We start from the raw sequence: 17883 nt of genomic DNA on the forward strand, positions 1-17883 counted from the left end.
AAATAAACTACTAGAGGTCAAGAAAGCACAGCCCACAGAAGGCCTTGCATTTGTCTCTCCCGGTGTGCGGAAGAAATCCTTAACACCAGGCACATTTCAAACCCCAGCTCTGGCTGAGAATTCAGCTTTGTTACTTTACACACATCTCCTTCTGGCTTCTCATGTATATTGGCTGGAAACTTCATAAAATTAAAAGTCGTTGCATAATTTCTTCTCTTTAGAAACATTCCAGTTCTTTTTTTACTCTGTCGAATTCAGCAACAAGGAGAACAAAAACTCAGTGAAATGCACGGAAACACTGAGACAACAAACGCCCCTCTGTGGGGTGCAGGGCACGCTGGACTTCTATATGCGCAGGCTCATGGAGTGTGAATTGCTGAGGTGGACCTAGACCATGAAACAGAAGCAGAGGTTCTTTCCCTCACAGTCTAGGCACAAACAGAACACAGGCTCAGTCTTCCGAAGTTAGAAAAATGGCAGAATGTGTATCTTTACAGTGAAGGAGGGGAGGGGTAACAGAGGGAATATATAGAATTTCAGAGGATATTTCTTCATTTAAATTTAAAATGTCAATGCCCAAAATAAGCATTTTTTTCTTATTTTGATCGAAGTTTCTCAGTCTCAGCACTATTGACATTGTGGACCAGATAATTCTCTTTGTGAGGGGTTTGTCCTGGGCATGACAGGACATTTAGCAGCATCCTTGGCTTTTACCCAATAGATCAGGGGTCCTCAAACTTTTTAAACAGGGGGCCAAGTTCACTGTTCCTCAGACCGTTGGAGGGCAGGACTATAGTTTTAAAAAAACTATGAACAAATTCCTATGCACACTGTACATATCTTATTTTGAAGTAAAAAGAACAAACAGGCAAAAACACCCGCACGTGGCCCACGGGCCATAGTTTGAGGACACCTGCAATAGATGGTAGTAGTAACTCTCCCATTCCTGCCCACCCCACACACACCATTGACAAATGTCCTCTAGGAACAAAACTGCCCCTGGTTGAGAACTACTGTTTCAGATCATTTATGCCTCCCCTCCCCCAAGCATTGTGCATATAGCTGAGAACCTCTACAATACTACCCTGCTCCCAAAAGGCTTAGAGCTACCATATGGGACTTCCAAAGAGGATCTGGGGTAAGTCACTGGTCCCTCACTTTGCTTCAGAGATCTTGGACTGCAGGTAGTTGAGCTATAACCCCAATCTTTTTTTGACCTAAGAAAATGCATCAAGTTATTTCATCTCACAAAATATCTGCCACTAACAGTGGGTAATTAGACAAATCACTTTCTGGCTCAACTTGCCCAAATTCCGAGAGATTTTTTAGTCAATACAAGATTTTGCTAGAGCTGCTGAGTACCCAGTTTGGAAAACCTGTCAAATTACTCACTGGTTTATGGTCCTGTCTCAGGTTCTTTTCTGGCCTTCATTTATTGCCAGAAGTAATAAGTTACCGATATTCATTGGCTGTGCCCTTAGCACCTAATTCTAGGAAATACTGTACCAATGATATTCATCGGAAAAATATATAAATATTTATAAGGAACTTAGCTAATCAACTTGAACAAGTAAACAAACCATTTGTATTTCTATTTTCTTCTCCCTTCTAAACTTACTCCCTTGGCAAACTCTTATAACTGTCACCGCTAACTAGAGGCCTCACAAATCTATTTCTAGAGCCAACATTTTCCCCAGGTTGCATATCTAATTTCATTTTCTAAACATCACAAATGAATATATGCAATTTCATGAAAATCACATCGACCTCACCAAGTCTCTGTTATGGTAAGCAGCTAAACACTTCTTACTCTAAAATTCTTAATTACCCCTCAAAATGAAAAATCTATTTCTGCACTCCTTAAATATGGGGTATGGAGTGACCATTAACCTGAACTGACCAATGGGACATCACAAAAACAAACAAACAAAACCAAAAAACATGTGGGGTTTGAGTTTCCTAATTCTCCCTGCCACTGAAATCCCACATATAACCTGGTCTGCTAGAAAATAAGAGACCCTGTAGAGAGAGGTGCCAGTCTTCTTAGGTGGATCTGATAAAGCTATGTTAACACATTGATAGCCATACTAGAAAAAAAATTTTTCCTTGGGTCACAGTGTTTTATTATGAAAATAGAAAAAAACTTTGAAAGTAAAACAATCCTTTCTAATTTAATGAGAAAAATTTTTAATGTTTTCTGTGGGTGAGTTATATGCAATTTGAAAAATAGTTCTCACAGTGCCCAAGGTGAAGAGACGTGCGAGTTACATATGCTTCACGAGGCCCCAGGTTCAAAAGGAGGGTGAGTTAAATACAACTCACATGGCAGTTAATGTGTTAAGTCAGCCAGCCCAGGTACTCACCAACTGACCAAAGACATAGAGCAATCCAGCTGAGACCAGCAAAAGAACAGCACAGCTGAGCCCAGCCCAAACTGCCTATCACATTTTGGGGTGATTTCAGATACAAGAGGCACTGTCCCAACTATATTTGTTTTTAAATATGAGCTTGCTTTATTGTATCGAGTGAATTCTAGGAGACTCAGCTGTGTTTACAAGGCAATCCAATTTAGTTGTCGAGATGAAATCTAGTCATTCCAGCCCCTATGAAGAGCAAACCGGATTGGTCAGTTATATTTTGATTATTGCTTGGTGACAACACTTCACGATTAAGATGAGAAAAAGAAAAGGAACTACTGTGGAAAGGCCGAGTCAATACTATAAATATGAAGCCTCAGTATGAAGACCAGCAAGTGTATGGAGGACCTACACCCAAAAGTTGAGTGGAAGAGATTTTTTTGTTCCATTATATAAGTAGTTCATGTTTTAGAAATAGACTCCCAAAATTGCAATAGAATACAAAATATATGTTCTCATAGAAACAAAGATATGAGTTATGATTAGGTGCTCAGAGCAGCCTACAGATGGCTGTTTAATTCAGACAGAAATGAAATGTTCTGTATTTGCAATGAATAAAATGGAAAATAATAGAAAAAAATAAAATTCTTAATTATGCTACCATTAAAATTATATTAAATACTTAAAGGAATATGTACTGCCATGTGGAAAATGTTTATGATTTAAAATTAAATGAAAAGCAAGAAATAAAATCCAACGTACACAACAAATTGATAGGATTAGAAATGAATATACAAAAACCAGTCATTTACAATTAACTTTTTCTCTTTTGAAATGCTCATAATATTAAATTACTGATATTTCCTTAGTCTTTTAAAATATTAACATTCTTTGAAATCTCACAATATGAACTTAGTATCTCTCTCCAAAGTTAGGCACTTAAGACCCAATCATTCAACCAGAAACTCTGGCTGCGAGTCCTGCAGTCAGCATGGATTTTCCCTTTCCCACCCACTCACTGCCTACGCCACTGCCAGGCACCAGCTGCTCCTGATTCTCTTTCTCGACGCATCAGCTCTGTGCACTGAGCCGTTTTTTCTGCATTCAGCCACAATGGCCCTTCCTACCGCCACCAGCCTAGATTAGACCTCCTGCTATTTCACAGTGCCACTGACTTGGCTCTGCTGATTCCCAGATTATCCTGCAAAGCCCTCCTCCCTCCCTCGACCTTCAATGTCTCACTCCCAGCTCTGCATATATCACTTTCCTGCTTACCCTGACCAGGCCCTCTAGAATCTCCTTCAACCTCCCCTCCAGGCTCATTGTCCACTGTTCTTTACTAATCCTGGTTCATATGCCATGCTTTTCCAGCTGCAGGACTTTTCTTCTCTACCAAGAATGACCTCTCTCCCCAAATAGTTGTCTGAAACTCATTCACTTTCCAAAGTCCAACTCCTTGAAATGGTGTATCCCCTCCTTGAAATGGTGCTCTCCCCTATTGAACGTGGTTTCTCCTTCTGAATGTTCCCATTGAACTTTTCTTCTGCTACAACATATACAGCGGCCTTGAATTGTGGTTACTATGTACCTCTTTATCTCTTCCCCACTAGATTATAAGCCCTTGTCTCTGAATGCTTGGCTTTTTATTCCTACATAGGTTTATACATTGTTGGTAACAAAAATAGATTCCCTGAATAAAACAATGAAAATAAAGTCTAAAAAACAAATTTGAAAGTTCAATGAGTTTTTTCTTCTAGGATAACCTGCAACAAGCTCATTTTGACTTAATCTCACAGCTTGAGTTTTAAGAAGTCAAATTTCAGTGATGTGCTCCAGTTAGTGCCCTCACTCCTTCCTTTTCTCTTTCCCTCCCAGACTCTCCCCAGAATGGGAGCCTATTCTTGCACAGTCTCTGCCCACATAAACATGGGCTTTTGATAATTTTACAGTTGATGCTTATTAGAATTGACCAAGCAAGCCCCTCAAGACAGAGTTTTTAAAGGGCTAAAGCCAACTTGATTCTCTGTATGTGAAACATTTAATAATTATAAAGCTCTTCTAGAATATCCAAATCATATGAACTCCACCTAGTAGAATGGAACAGAAACTTACAGGCTCAGCTAAATAATAGGTGTTTTCTCTAGGTTGTGGAATCATAGCCAACGGTTAAGACCCTAAATATATCTAGGTGGCTAACTGATATATGATATTTTATAAAATTCTGTGTTTAAGCTATTAATAGATATCTATAATTCAACAATAGTAAATATGAGGTCCTTCTTTAGGAGTCAGAATATATGTGAAGACACATACTCTTCTCTTCCATTACTATAGAAGAAAATTACCCTGCGTTAGGCTCTGTGGGGAGGGAATTATAGATTAAAAAGAGATTAGAAGAAGAAACTCAAAGTGATAGTATTCCTAATGTTCTGGTTCACAATTTGAGTGAGTTGTGAGGTGTTCATTTTATTATGCTACATATATTCTTTTCTAATAAGAATATGCTATACATATTCCTTTTTAATAACAAAAATGGAAGCTAACATTGACCCCTGCCATGAATGGTTCTAAGAACTCTTTTATTTTTACTAATTTAAGACTTACTGCCACCCTAGGAGGTATGCCTCAATATTGTTCACATTTTACAGATCATTAAGTTGAAGCACAAATACAGTAATTTCCCTAGGTCATCAGGCATTCTAGTTTCAGAAGCTGTGCTCTTACCATTCTGCTACCAAATATTTTGAAAAGAAGAAAAAGTAACAAGAAAACAGCAGAGTCCATCGATTATTTCATAGGACAGTCACACCATGCCATTCTTCCACTCTTGCAGACACACCTGGCCATTCAAGCTTCCTCAACGAATACCTATCTATTATAAGGGATATCCATGCTCTCATTATGCTTCATTATCTTCCAGAAGTCCTAGTATTCACATAGGGAGTTGAGTTAACTGCAAGGTCAAAGTCTGGAAAGTTGTCTTCTCCACCTATCCAAAACCACACATCCAAAGACCATATCGACTCTCAGTCTGCTATAAAGCCTTTCCAGAAAAATACAAATGGTTGAAAAAGTAATTCTGCTACCAATGACTGCTTAAGTCCAGCCAAGTAACTGAACCACTCCTATCTCAATTTACTTATGAAAGGGATATAATGATGTAGGAGGTTACACCTCATTCTAAAATACAAATCCATGTTATCTTTCTCATTTTTGAACTCACACTGATTATTATCTATCATCTCAATTTAGTTTCTTTTGTTTGTTGCTTATCCTAGTGGACTACCAAAAAATTCTACATCTCTCCTTCTCCTCTCCATTAGTCAATAACTAAATTAAGAGCCAATTAGCATGTGCCAGATGCTCTCCTCGGCACCAAAGGGATAAAAACAATTCTTGTATCATTAGTTTTCCCTTACTAACTAGTGAAATTCTCCAGTCAGGCCTGAGTCAAGAGTTGAGGAGTAACTAGTTGGAGGGATGACAGTGTGCAGTTTCCCCAAACAGGCCATTGCAGGGAACCCTTTGAGTCTTAGCTGACCTCATACACCGCTGCACACACTGTCATCCCTTCCCTCTGAGAAAAGTGCAGCAAGAGCAGGAGGTGGCAGAGGGAATGATGCGTCAGGTGCCCTGGCTGGGGGAAGGCAAGACAGACTATGATTCTCACGTGATAAGTGGCCTGGTGACTGCCACTTATCACTCAGCACCACGTCCTGCTTTTTCAAGAACAGAACTCTGGGCACAGGGCTGCCCAAGATGAAGACTACAATGGAGCGTTGCCACATGACCACGTTCTGGCCAAGGGGATGTGCACAGAGACATCCTCCCTCCCCTGCCTCCTGCTGGGTGGCTGGCTGGGGACGGGAAGTCTATGTACCATTAGGTGGAGAAACAAGATCTGAGATGTGAGGGTCTCTGGTAATGTGGTGCAGCCGATACTGGCCTAAGTTTATGTGAAAGAAAAATAAAATTCTTGCCTTGTTTCAGCTAAAGTGAATCCCTCCAACCCACCCCCCTGCCCTTGCCTACCTGATTCCTACTTATGCTTTAGATCTTCTTCCCTTGAAAGGTCACTTCTTCAGGACATCCTTCTCTGTCCTCCTTTTTATCTGCCCTCTCTCAGGCTCTATTATAGACACTCTTCTAGCCCCCTAGGTCATTGCTACAGCATTTATCACAATTCATGTGTACAGTGGTCCTCATTATCCCTGGGGACACATTCCAAGACCCCAGTGGATGCCTGAAACCAGATAGTAGTGAATCCTTATATCTCTAAAAGTTTTTTCCTAAACATACATACCTATGTGTCTTAGTTCATTTTATGTTGTTATAAAGGGATACTATACCTGAGGCTGGGTAATTTATAAAGGAAAAAGGTTTATTTACCTCGAGATTCTGATAAGTTCGACTAGTATCTACATCTGCTGAAGGCATCAGGCTGCTTCCATTCGTGGTAGAAGGGGAAGGGGAGCTTGTGCAGAGATCACATAGCCAGAGAGGAGGAAGGGGGGGAGGTGCCAGGCTCTTTTTAACAACCAGTTCTTAAGGGAACTAACAGAGCAAGAACTCATCCCCAAGGGAGGCCATTAATCTATTCATGAGGGATTTGCCCCCATGACTCAAACACCTCCCATTAGCCCCTACCTCCAAAATTGGAGACCAAATGTCAACATGAAATTTGGAGGGAACAAATATCTAAAACATAGCACTGTGATAAAGTTTAATTTATAAATTAGGCATAGTAAGAGACTAACAACAATAAAATAAAAAAACATAGCAATGTACTGTAATAATAAAAGTTGTGTGAATGTAGTCTATCTTATTGCATGTAATATTTTTGAACAATCTTTGACCATATGCAATTGAAACCATGGAAAATGAAACTGTGGATTGGGGGCAGGAAGACCTAGTGTATTTATGTATTTCATTGATTTCTGTCTCCATCACTAGCCTCCAAACAAAGATTGTGTTTTTGTTTGGTTTTGGTTTTTTCACTACAGGCTCTTCTGTGTTTAGCATGGTGCCTGGCGCACAGAAAGCAATCAAATATTTGCTGAGTCAAATGACTGAAAAAAAAAAAAATCAAAGGATCTTCCCACTCTACTTGGAACTCTAGAACATTCACAGTAAGTCCTATGGGCCTCTGCATTTATGCTTGCTTAAATAAGATCATGGGGGATAAGTGTTAAAATACTTAATAGAATGGTTCTCAAATATATTCAAATGATGTTATTGCACTTGGAAATCATGGTGCTTTAGAAAAAAATATGTAGGTAATATGAAAATCTCTTCATCTCAACAAACAATATGTAAACTATTTAAAGGAGTATCACATCTAAGTTTTCAATGTTTGTTCTTTACTTTTTCATATGTTTTTATCCTCTGCCTAAGGCAGTCATACCAAAGGGTCAAGAAATATGGAACAAAAGCTTAGTAAGAATTATATTAAAGTGTATGCAAAGCAGAAAAAGATTATCATCACTCACTTGACCTAAGCAGCAGAGAGAAGGGTGGTGTGAGAACCATTTACTTAGCAGAACCACATATTTGAGATACTTCCTTGCATTACCCCCACAAATGGTGTATTTGTAAGCTTGTTAGGTCAATCTCCAACAACAATACATTTTGGAATTAAATATTTTTCATCAAACATTGGATTTTTCCTTAATACTAGAGAATGCAGCAGGTGTTCTAAAGTGTATCAGTGGCTTCAGGCTAAGAAGGGATTTCTCCCTGTTATGAGAAACGAGACAAATTAGCCCTTTTAGCCTCAAATTTCACTAATGATCATTCTTTCAATAAGGCATTCTAGAACACCAAATGTGCAGACTTAAGAACATCAATACTAACCATTCAGATAAATTCCCAAAATATGAGACTCTGCCATTAAAACATTATGGAGAGGGGATTTAAAAATGGTCTTTCCATTTGGCCTGTTTCTTGCTCCCAGACCAAGGCACTGACTGTAGTACTGATACATAACCTAAAAGCACACTCTCCTCTACTTGGTAATACCAGAGTTCTAAGTGGACAGCGTGAAGCTTAGGACTGTCAGCCATACAAACAGTAAACTCCTTGTCTCCGATTCAGTCACCTATGTATTTTCTGTAGACATTTGTTAGACTTTTTTATATAAAAATACCTCAACAATAAATGACATTCTCTTTCCCTTTCCCCACCTCCCTCCTTCCCTCCCTCTCCCTCTCTCTCTCTCTCTCACACACACACACACACACACACACACACACACACACACACACACACACACACACACACCCCACAGAGCCATTAGCTCATTTGGTGGGAAAGAGACCTTATTATTTGATTCTGGCTCATAGAAATCGCAAGGGGAGAGCATTACCATGGGAAGACACAGAAAACACACAGGACTCTGAGCCACTCCTAGCTTTGCCCCTCATTAGCTTGTAACTTAACTTTTCAATTTGATCATCTATACAACGGGATAGCAATAACTACCACCTATCTTTCAGGATAGGCTCAGAAGGGCAGCTAACCACTGTTTAAGAGCACAGGTTTGGCCTCATGCTGAATTATGCTTCAAATACTGGCCCGATCATTTCACTAGCTATGTGGCCTTAGTATAAATGCACTTACCAGAGTGTCTGATGCATAATAAATGTTAAAAATGACCAGTCCCTGTCATTTCTCCTTTGAAAATTGTAAAGCACTCCACCAATCCTCACTTCTTTTATCTAAAGATGCACATAAAACAAGACATCCAAAAATAGAATCCTCATCAAATGCTTTCTCAGTGTCCAGTACTATAGCCTTCCTTATTGCCAAAGCCAGCCTGCCCTCCCCAGACAGGATGCTCACATCTCCCACGTGCTCACAGAGGCAGCCAGCCATAATCCCTTTCAGTCTTTGAAGACTCAGCCAGCTGTAGCTGTTAATAACCTCATACAGGTTATCCATCAGAAAGAGGGGGAAAAGTCCTAATTACTCTAGTCAGGGATGTCATTAGTTATGTACATGGCTCCTATAACATCTGCCTGGCATTTATGCAAATGGCACACACCACGGGAAAATGTTACCAAGGCAGACAAGTATTTAACCTAAATATTCAATAGCTCCCTACCACCTACTAATCCATTTCAAAGCTAATCTATAGTCAGGGAAACCTTTCTGATTCTCTATAGTTCTGACAGTTTATTTGCTCAAGCTATAAAATTTTTATTTGGATTCCATAGTCATTTCAATAAATCAAAGTTGTCTTTTCTCCCCCTCCTATTAAATAGTAAAGCCAGGTAGAATAGCTTCTGGGCTAAGTGATTCCACCTGATTCCTATTTAATTTGTCAGAAGCAAGCATCACTGATTTTTTTTTAACCCTATGACTGAAAAGTCTAGGGCCTTCTTTCTAAATGTGAAAAACACCACTGGAATATTGGGTTTCATTATTAGCTAGTTTCTATTTAATCTCAGGGAAATCTCTAAAAGAGGAAACCATATTATTTTCTCTCCAAGAATTTAATACAACTGATACATTCTCTTAAGAGTGTGATATGGTTCAATTTCTCGTGTTTATAAGCACTAACCAATTTGCAAATACCAATGCAATACCAATTTGCAAATAAAATTCAGATATAACTTTAAAAATAATACCTAGGATCTGTTATAAAAAATGTGCTATGCTGTGGTTAGACAGACATAAATAAAAATTGCATGGTATACAGCTTTATTATACCCCCAGACCAACATTTGAAAATGTCTACCATATCTTGTTATAAAACATTTTCTGTGCCTACAAAATACTTATATAAAATGATGGGAAGACTTTTATAGGAAATATCTAGTTTAAATAATTTATCATCAGGATGAGTCATGTAGAAGTACCAAGACTAAATTAACACACCCTTCATATGTAATGGAAATCCAATCTTTTCCCTGAGGACTCATCCAATTCTCTCTCTGTCTTTTTTTAAAGGTAATTTTTGGGAGAATATGGTAAAAAGCATTTTAATATAGTAATGATATTCTCAAAACAGGGACTTATTAAGTGGTTTTACTTGGATCATTACAAGTATTACAGGATTACAAGATAAATGGGTGTGAGCTTCTGGAGATTACGAAGAAGTTGGTATAGAAATTCCTCATGCATAGAGAAAAGAGATAAAACTTATTATTCTAAGCCAGAAATTCTGTAACTTGAACCAATCTCCATAGTCAAACGAGTATTTTAAATCTCAGAAATAGGAAATGATCAGGGAGCCCTCACCTGTGATCCATCAAAATCTGATAACCACCTTCAAAAGTTTTACTGAATGTTAATAACATCACCTGAAGTATGGTTTTCCCATTAATTTTCTAGCAGCTTGGCTAAAAATGTTTGTCCAAGATCGAAATATACTACAAGCAATTACCTTAAGTTTCTGTTTGTTGTGAAATGAAATAGTTTTCCCAATTCCACTATTTAAGTAGTTAAAAATAATGGCCTGTATCCCTTGACCAATATCTCCCCAACTCCACTCCTCTCTAGCCACCCCAGCTTTTGGTAACCACCATTCTACTTCCTTTTTCTATGAGATCAACTTTTGTAGACTTCACTTAGGAGTGAAACCATGTGGTATTTGTCTTTCTGTGCCTGGCTTATCTCATTTAACATAATGTCTTTCATGTTCATCCATAGTTACAGCTAGACAGGAGGAATACATTTCAGGAAATTTATAAATTGCATAGCAAGGTGACTATAGTTAGTGATGATATGGTATATTCTTGAAAAATGTAAAGAGAATTGATGTTATATGCTCGCTTTCACCACAAAAACGATAACTATGTGAGATAATGCATTTGTTAATTAGCTAGACTTAAACATTCCACAGTGTGGATATATACCGTGTTGTACGTGATAAATGCACACTGTTATCTTTCAATTAAAAAAATAGCACATAGCAAAGACTCTTATCTTTTTAAGCATTTTGAAAATCTCATTGTAAAGAACAGCAGCCAAGATTGTTTTCCTTTTTTCTGATAACATCCGATTTTCCTCCCAGACATTAACTAAAAGTACCAAGATCTATGATGGTATCCCTCGAAAGTCCATTAAGATAGGCTTTTCATGATTTCCAGCAGAGTTAACATGTGTCAACTTCTGTCCTGAGCAGGGCTGGCAGAAGGCCCCGCTGGGCTGGAATTAGAAAGCAAGTACAAGTTTTCAAAACAGGTGTTCCTGTTGACATAAGCATTAAACATTCTGCTTGTGCAAAGCTCCTAAAAGAACAGGCACTTTCTCACTGTAATTTTTAATACAAATTTCTGTATTTCACAAAAACCCATTCCTCTGTGAGTTTTCACAATAATATATAATCTGTGAGCTATGTCTCCTAGTATGACAACAAAGCTCACCCTCCAGTACTGGGAGACCTAATAGCAGAAGAAAGACTCACAGGCTGGACTGGGAAGACCCAAATGCAATTAGCCTGGGAGCTGGCCTTGCCTCCTTTTCAAGAGGGGCACAGAGGTAGTGGAGAAGACAGACGGATCTAGAGGGAGTTACTCTGTGGTTCCCACAAATGCACAGCTGTCAAACTCACATCAAAGGATAAGACAAAACTGTACATACCAGAATCAAAACAGAGACTTGAAGATGAATGAGATCTTAAAGATTGGCCGACTTGGGCATTCTCCATGTTTACTGTGTCTAAGAATCACTTGGGACATTACAAACTGCATATTCCTAGACCCATCCACTGAGCTTCCGATTCAGCAGCAGCAGGCAGTAATGGCAGCAGCAGTAATAGGTAACACTTCTAAAGCACTTGCTTTGCGCCAGGCACTGTGCTACATTCTTTACAAATGTCACCTTATTTAAGCCTCAAAACAGTCCTATTGGGTAGGTACTTCTATTTGCCCTTGAGGAAATCAAGGGCCAGTGTGGTTAAGACATCTGTGTATGTACATCCTGCTAGGAAGCGGAGGGATAAGGATTCAACGCAGGCAGGCCGGCTTTAGAGTCTGAGCTCTTAATCGCGCCCCTGCACTACCCACCGGCAGGGTTAGTCTAAGGCCTTGAGCATCAAGACAATGTCATGGCTGAGTGGAGAAACTGACACTCAGAGAAGTGAAGTCTCTTATCCAACATGGATCATTTCACATGGTGGATTTCAGGGAAGAAATCAGCCATTATATGACACCAACTATTCTTGAATATTCCTCTACATAAGTCCTTCTAGGGAGGAAAAGGACAGATTGCATTATTAAAAGCTGTCTTGTTGATTTCTACTATGTTACTTTGACCAAGGTGCTATTCTGGGGCAGAGATTTCCATCCTTTTCTGCCCAACTCACCACTCACTCACAGAATATGATGCTCCCCAATCAGCACAAGGGACTCCTAGTTATGATTCTCAAGGCAACCCAGGGGAAAGATAAATGCCACCCTTAAAAGGGAGGTGATAACTGGAATGAGGGAGATAAGTTTCACATAATTTGAGGGAGAAAAAATGTGATTCTCATATGCCTCCCAAGTATAATCTTTCTACCCCCTAACTGGCCATTCTAATATTTCAGTATATTGCAAAATATTATTAGGTCTTTGCTTTGCTTTAACAGACACAAGTCAGCAAAACACTCATGATGATCAGACCTACTCCAAGCTGGAGCTACTCACATATATTCTCTTAAAAGGTGATAAATGTACTTCCTAACAACATTTCATATGTGAGATGGGGCCAAATATCTCATTGGTTTATAGAAATTGTCCAAAAACTTTTTGCTATTAAATCAAGGCGATTTGGGGGGGGGGGGGACCCAAAGCAAGGATGATAACCATCTGATCCAAATGAAAGATGAGCCAGCATGACCACAATGCAGAGGCATTTTCAAGATAACAACAAGTACTGGGGGTCAGAATGTGTTCCTGTCCCAGTGACGTACGCTGGCGGCCACGTCAAACCAACCTTCATCACTTCCACCTGCAGGTCTTCATTGAGCGAAGGCGTCACTTTCACGGCATTCAGGATCTGATTGAGCAGCTGCTTCTCATCAGAGTCTGTTTCCATGGATACAAACCTCTCTTCCGACAGGAGCTTCTGTGAAGAGGCACAAGGCAGTGATCACAGATAGAAACAGAATAAGGTGGCAGGGGAGAGCCTATCTTATTACGTATTGATGATCATTTTTCTTACTGGGAGGCACATTAGCTGGAGGCCATTAGGAAAGAATTCATGCTCGGTGCCATTAAAAAGAAAAATGCATCCAACCTTGGGTAAACTGTTCTTGGCAAAGACCTTTTCCTGATATTAGATAATTCATTCTAAATTTCATGAAGCGAAATTCTAATGTGCTGGCGGTATAGATTATTTAGGTGACAGTGATGAGGAAGGAACTTGCCAAGAGGAACCTAGCCCTGCACAATAGTCACACACACATATCCTTTCTGAATGTAGCTTTGTCACAGGAAAAGAGAAGGTATTGTAGACAACAAGTTCATTTTTTCAGGTGTTTCTTTTTACTTACTAATGTGGGCTGTCATTTATCTGGGAATTATTCATGAATCCAGAAATCCTAATGTATTTCCCCATCAGAAAACGAATGACACAAAAATGTAAACAAGATGACATTCACTTTCATGAGGACTCCTAGGAATCCATGTCACAGGACAGCCCTTTTCTATTTCTTATCTTTCATAACATTCTTCCCTCATATTGCACCCAAGCCCACCTGCCTACAACTTCTACTCCTTCATCTTTCCCCAGAGCCACATGGAATAAGCTTCTAAAATGCCTGAAGTCAGCTATCAAGGCCACCCAAGTCTGTTCTGCTCCATACTAAACCTCTTCAAACTTCTTCAAATGTCATCTGACAAGGTTTCACTTGTGCTCTCTTGCCTACCGCTTGACCTCCAGAGTGAACACAATACCCTAAGGGTGGTCAGATATTAAAGAGGGATGTGTAACGTGACTCACGTTCTCAGATCCAATGAGCTTAGTTGGTAGTCACAGCACATTCTATGCTGCCTCACCCTGAAACCCCTGATTCTCATTCACAAGGGCTGCAATTAAGCTGTTCTCCTATTCTTCCCCGGTGCAATTGATTTTTGAGACCCCCACCATAGAACTTTATATTTATCCCTGTTGAATGTGTTCTTTTTCAATGTGGCTTAGAGCTGCAGCCTGTGAAGAACATTTGGAACTCTGATTCACCAGGGGTAATGACCCCCTCTTTTACCACGCCATTGCAGATCTGGAAAACAAGTACTTCAAACCTGCATCCTTAAGACTCCCTAGTATTTTGCCATTATTCTTTCAAAAGGAATTTTTTATAGAATCACATAGTACACCCAGGACAGCCCAGAGTTAAAGGTTATATACAAAGCTATTTTTACTTAAAATGATAAAGATTAGGAAGCCCTAAAAATGTGCTTACAGTTAACAGGAGGTAGCTGGGGATGGTAAAAGGAAGACTCACAGCCTACCAAGTCATTGAAGTTAACCCGAATCAGTAAGCCCTTAAAAACACGGTACTACAACTGAGAATGGTGCAGGGTTAAAAAACAAGACAAGCTGGAAGGAAAATCTATGCAATTCTATCAATAGGAAAAAAGGAACAAAAGTGGAAGGTCAAAACAAATTCTCACTCATTTTTATGGTTGGCCCAGTTACCTTGGAGAAAAGCAAAAGGTTTTTTAATAAAATTATTGACAGTGTTTAAAATTTTCAAATGCTGCTGCATACGGAAATATACATTATCTAATTCTAATCCACTGGGGGATAAAAGAGATGTTTTCTCATTATTTCTATGTATTAACTCTTAAAAGGAATTAGGGACCTCTCTGAATTTAAAAAGCTAACTATGAAATCATCCATACTGATGTGAACAGACATGTGACAAATGCCACCAAACCATGGCCATGCTGAGCAAATGCCTGTAGCCTTCAACTTCACAGTGCTTGTCTCTTAGAAACAAAACCACGCTAAAAAGTTAGTGTATTTATATAGTCATCACCTTTTCACTGTGGGAATTAGACCCATTATGTTTGGTATGAAACACAAACAAATGCTCAGAGAAAGAAATGTGTTCAAACAAATCTGACTTTGCTTATTAAACTAAATTGCTTTTTCTTCCCAATTTTGCTCTGGAAACAAAAAAGATTAATCCCACCTAACTGTAGAATTAAAAAAAAAAAAAAACCTTCCCAGTTTACCAACAATTCTTATTACATGGAACCACAAATGGTGAATGTATATAAAATTTGAATTTGTGTGAACTTAGGGTCTCTTTCTTGGGATCCATTACTCTCCTGAAAACTGGATGTCATGAAAATATTTCATATCTGTGTGGGCTTAGCTAGGTCCCTATGAATCAGTGTCTGATTACAAAGGCTCAACAAAATAACACTGTACACAGAGAAATTCTGGGCGAATACAAGAAAATCCTGTTGTCTTCTATGGTTATTTCTTAGTTCAATCCAATTTCTGTCTGGATCTTTAAACAGTCAGTATTTAAAATGTTAACTATTTGCTTTTTCAATGCCAAAATGGCCTGTCAATTTCTGTCACCCCATTGCATTCAGTCAAAGCCATACCTGCATCCCTGCCAAAGCGTGTTGGGCCAGCTTCACATTCTTGGATTCCAGAGCCAACTGGAGAGGCAGCAGGCATTTCTCCCTGGCAAACACATAAATAAGGACCACATGTGAGCTCAGCAAAGCTGGCAGTCAAGCAAGATAGGCCTTATGTACACCCACCCTCAAACACTACCACACATATACACAAAAATACCCAAAAATGAAAATGCACAGAGGCTTGAAGAAAGCACAGCAAAAAAGTTGTGCAGAAATGATAGCACATCAGCAGCTCTCCTTCCTCATATGGCTACAGGAGGAGCAAACACAAGGATGTCCATTAATTAGTACTTGGTACACTAATGAGCAGACGCTGGGACTATCAGCAGTCCATGAATTGGTGCTTTGCTCTTTCCCAAATTAATGGCATTGCTCACACCCAGCGCACACAGGGTTAACAACGCTAGGAAACACCATTTACGTAGATTTCTATACCTTGCTTATACCTCTTCCTTACCTAGGAGGTAAACTGCGTCACCACTGGCACTCTACTGCATCAATATAAATTGAAATTCTATTAATTTGTCAATTCCTCCCCAACTCAAAGTATTCAACATTTATACTACTAAAATATGCTCTATAGTCTCCATCAAGAGGTAGATTTAAATTTTGTAACAGGTTCTTAATAAATATGTTTCCAAGATGGAAATACAAATGAACCCTCAATAGCATTGGCCAATGAGAGGTACCTGGACGCAACATTTCCTAGTGTCATGGGAGAGACTAAAAAAACAAACAAACAAACAAACAAAAATATGTGGAGAACTACTTGGATATTTTAAAATTTAAAGAAAAACAGGGCACTAAAATGTTAGGAATAAACCAAAAGAGTTACAAAGACAAAAATATCTTTCTGTTAGAAGCATCCACTCTAAATAATTAAACAATAGACCAAGAATTTTAATCAACTCCATTATTTCCCTATGGAGTTATACTGGCACAAAAGTAAAATGTTACTTCATTTTGCCAGCCACACTTAAACCAGAGCAGCCCCATTTTTATCTGCTTTATATTTTCAGCATAAACTGAAAGATTCATTGATTTTAGAGAGTGTGAAAGCCACAGGGTTAGACTATGGGATTTCATCTTTGGAGAAATAAGGGTAACTGTTGTAGAACACAATGAAATAGGAAGTCAATTATAGCTCTCTTTTTTTCTTATTTATAAATTTAATCCTCCCCGTCCACCCAGCTCTCCCAGGAAACCTCTGTTGGCAGGTCTACCACAGATGAGGTGAGAGTCACAGACACTCCCCAATGCCGGCCACAAGGACTGAATGAAAACAGACTCTATCAGGAAGAAATCTGTCTTCCTCATCCTCATCTCTGCCCTCAACAAGCTGATGTTACAACAGCCATTCTTATAGGACAATTGATTAATACTACAGCTATTTTCATTAAATACATCCTTTGACAGATGGATATACCCAACTGTGTTGGGTGGCTATAACCTTGTCACTGTTATCTTATTGTCAGCTTGTCACAGTTACGAGGCAAACATTGCTGTGCAGTTAATTAGAGCAGGAATAGCTGATTTTTCCAATTGTTTCTTTTTGTTTGATCATACCCAGTTTATAAGCTTGGAAAAATTAATTGAAAGGGTAAAAGTAGAGTGAGAATTAGGAATCATATGCAGATGGAGAATTAGCAGAAGCAGCACAGAACTTCATATATAAATCCTTGAAACAAATTTCCATCAGGATTAATTCATTGTGAAAGAACTTAAGTCTTGAATTTGAAGTCAGATATGCCAATGAGGGCACAGCACCAGGGACCAAGCTTGGAGGTCCAGAATTCTCACAGCCTACTAGCCCAGAGAAAAGGGAATATATTCAGTAGCTATGGTCTAAAAATGTATAAGTATTTATATATTACTCACCAAGAGCACCCAATAAGAGTGGATGCCATGTTCAGCAACAATAAAACCCCTTTTGGAAATGC

The 17883-nt window shown here is 39.0% G+C and overlaps 2 protein-coding genes across 2 annotated transcripts in view; one reads left to right on the forward strand and one right to left on the reverse strand.

Annotated features, from left to right (window-relative positions):
- ARFGEF3 (ARFGEF family member 3) overlaps positions 1-17883 on the reverse strand; it is a 153497-nt gene that overhangs the window by 98708 nt on the left and 36906 nt on the right. Inside the window, exons 3-4 of the mRNA XM_012748059.2 lie at positions 15905-15986; positions 13278-13409 (exon numbers count right to left, since the gene is read on the reverse strand). Of these exons, the coding sequence (XP_012603513.1) occupies positions 13278-13409; positions 15905-15986 (214 nt within the window). The remainder of the gene's footprint in view (positions 1-13277; positions 13410-15904; positions 15987-17883) is intronic.
- Positions 2581-5238, forward strand: PBOV1 (prostate and breast cancer overexpressed 1). The gene is given in 3 exon segments (XM_020287223.2): positions 2581-2625; positions 4973-5129; positions 5132-5238. Coding segments are annotated over 3 exon segments (309 nt in total).

The sequence above is a fragment of the Microcebus murinus genome, chromosome 5 (genome assembly GCF_040939455.1).
Source record: "Microcebus murinus isolate Inina chromosome 5, M.murinus_Inina_mat1.0, whole genome shotgun sequence".
Taxonomy (NCBI): Eukaryota; Metazoa; Chordata; class Mammalia; order Primates; family Cheirogaleidae; genus Microcebus; species Microcebus murinus.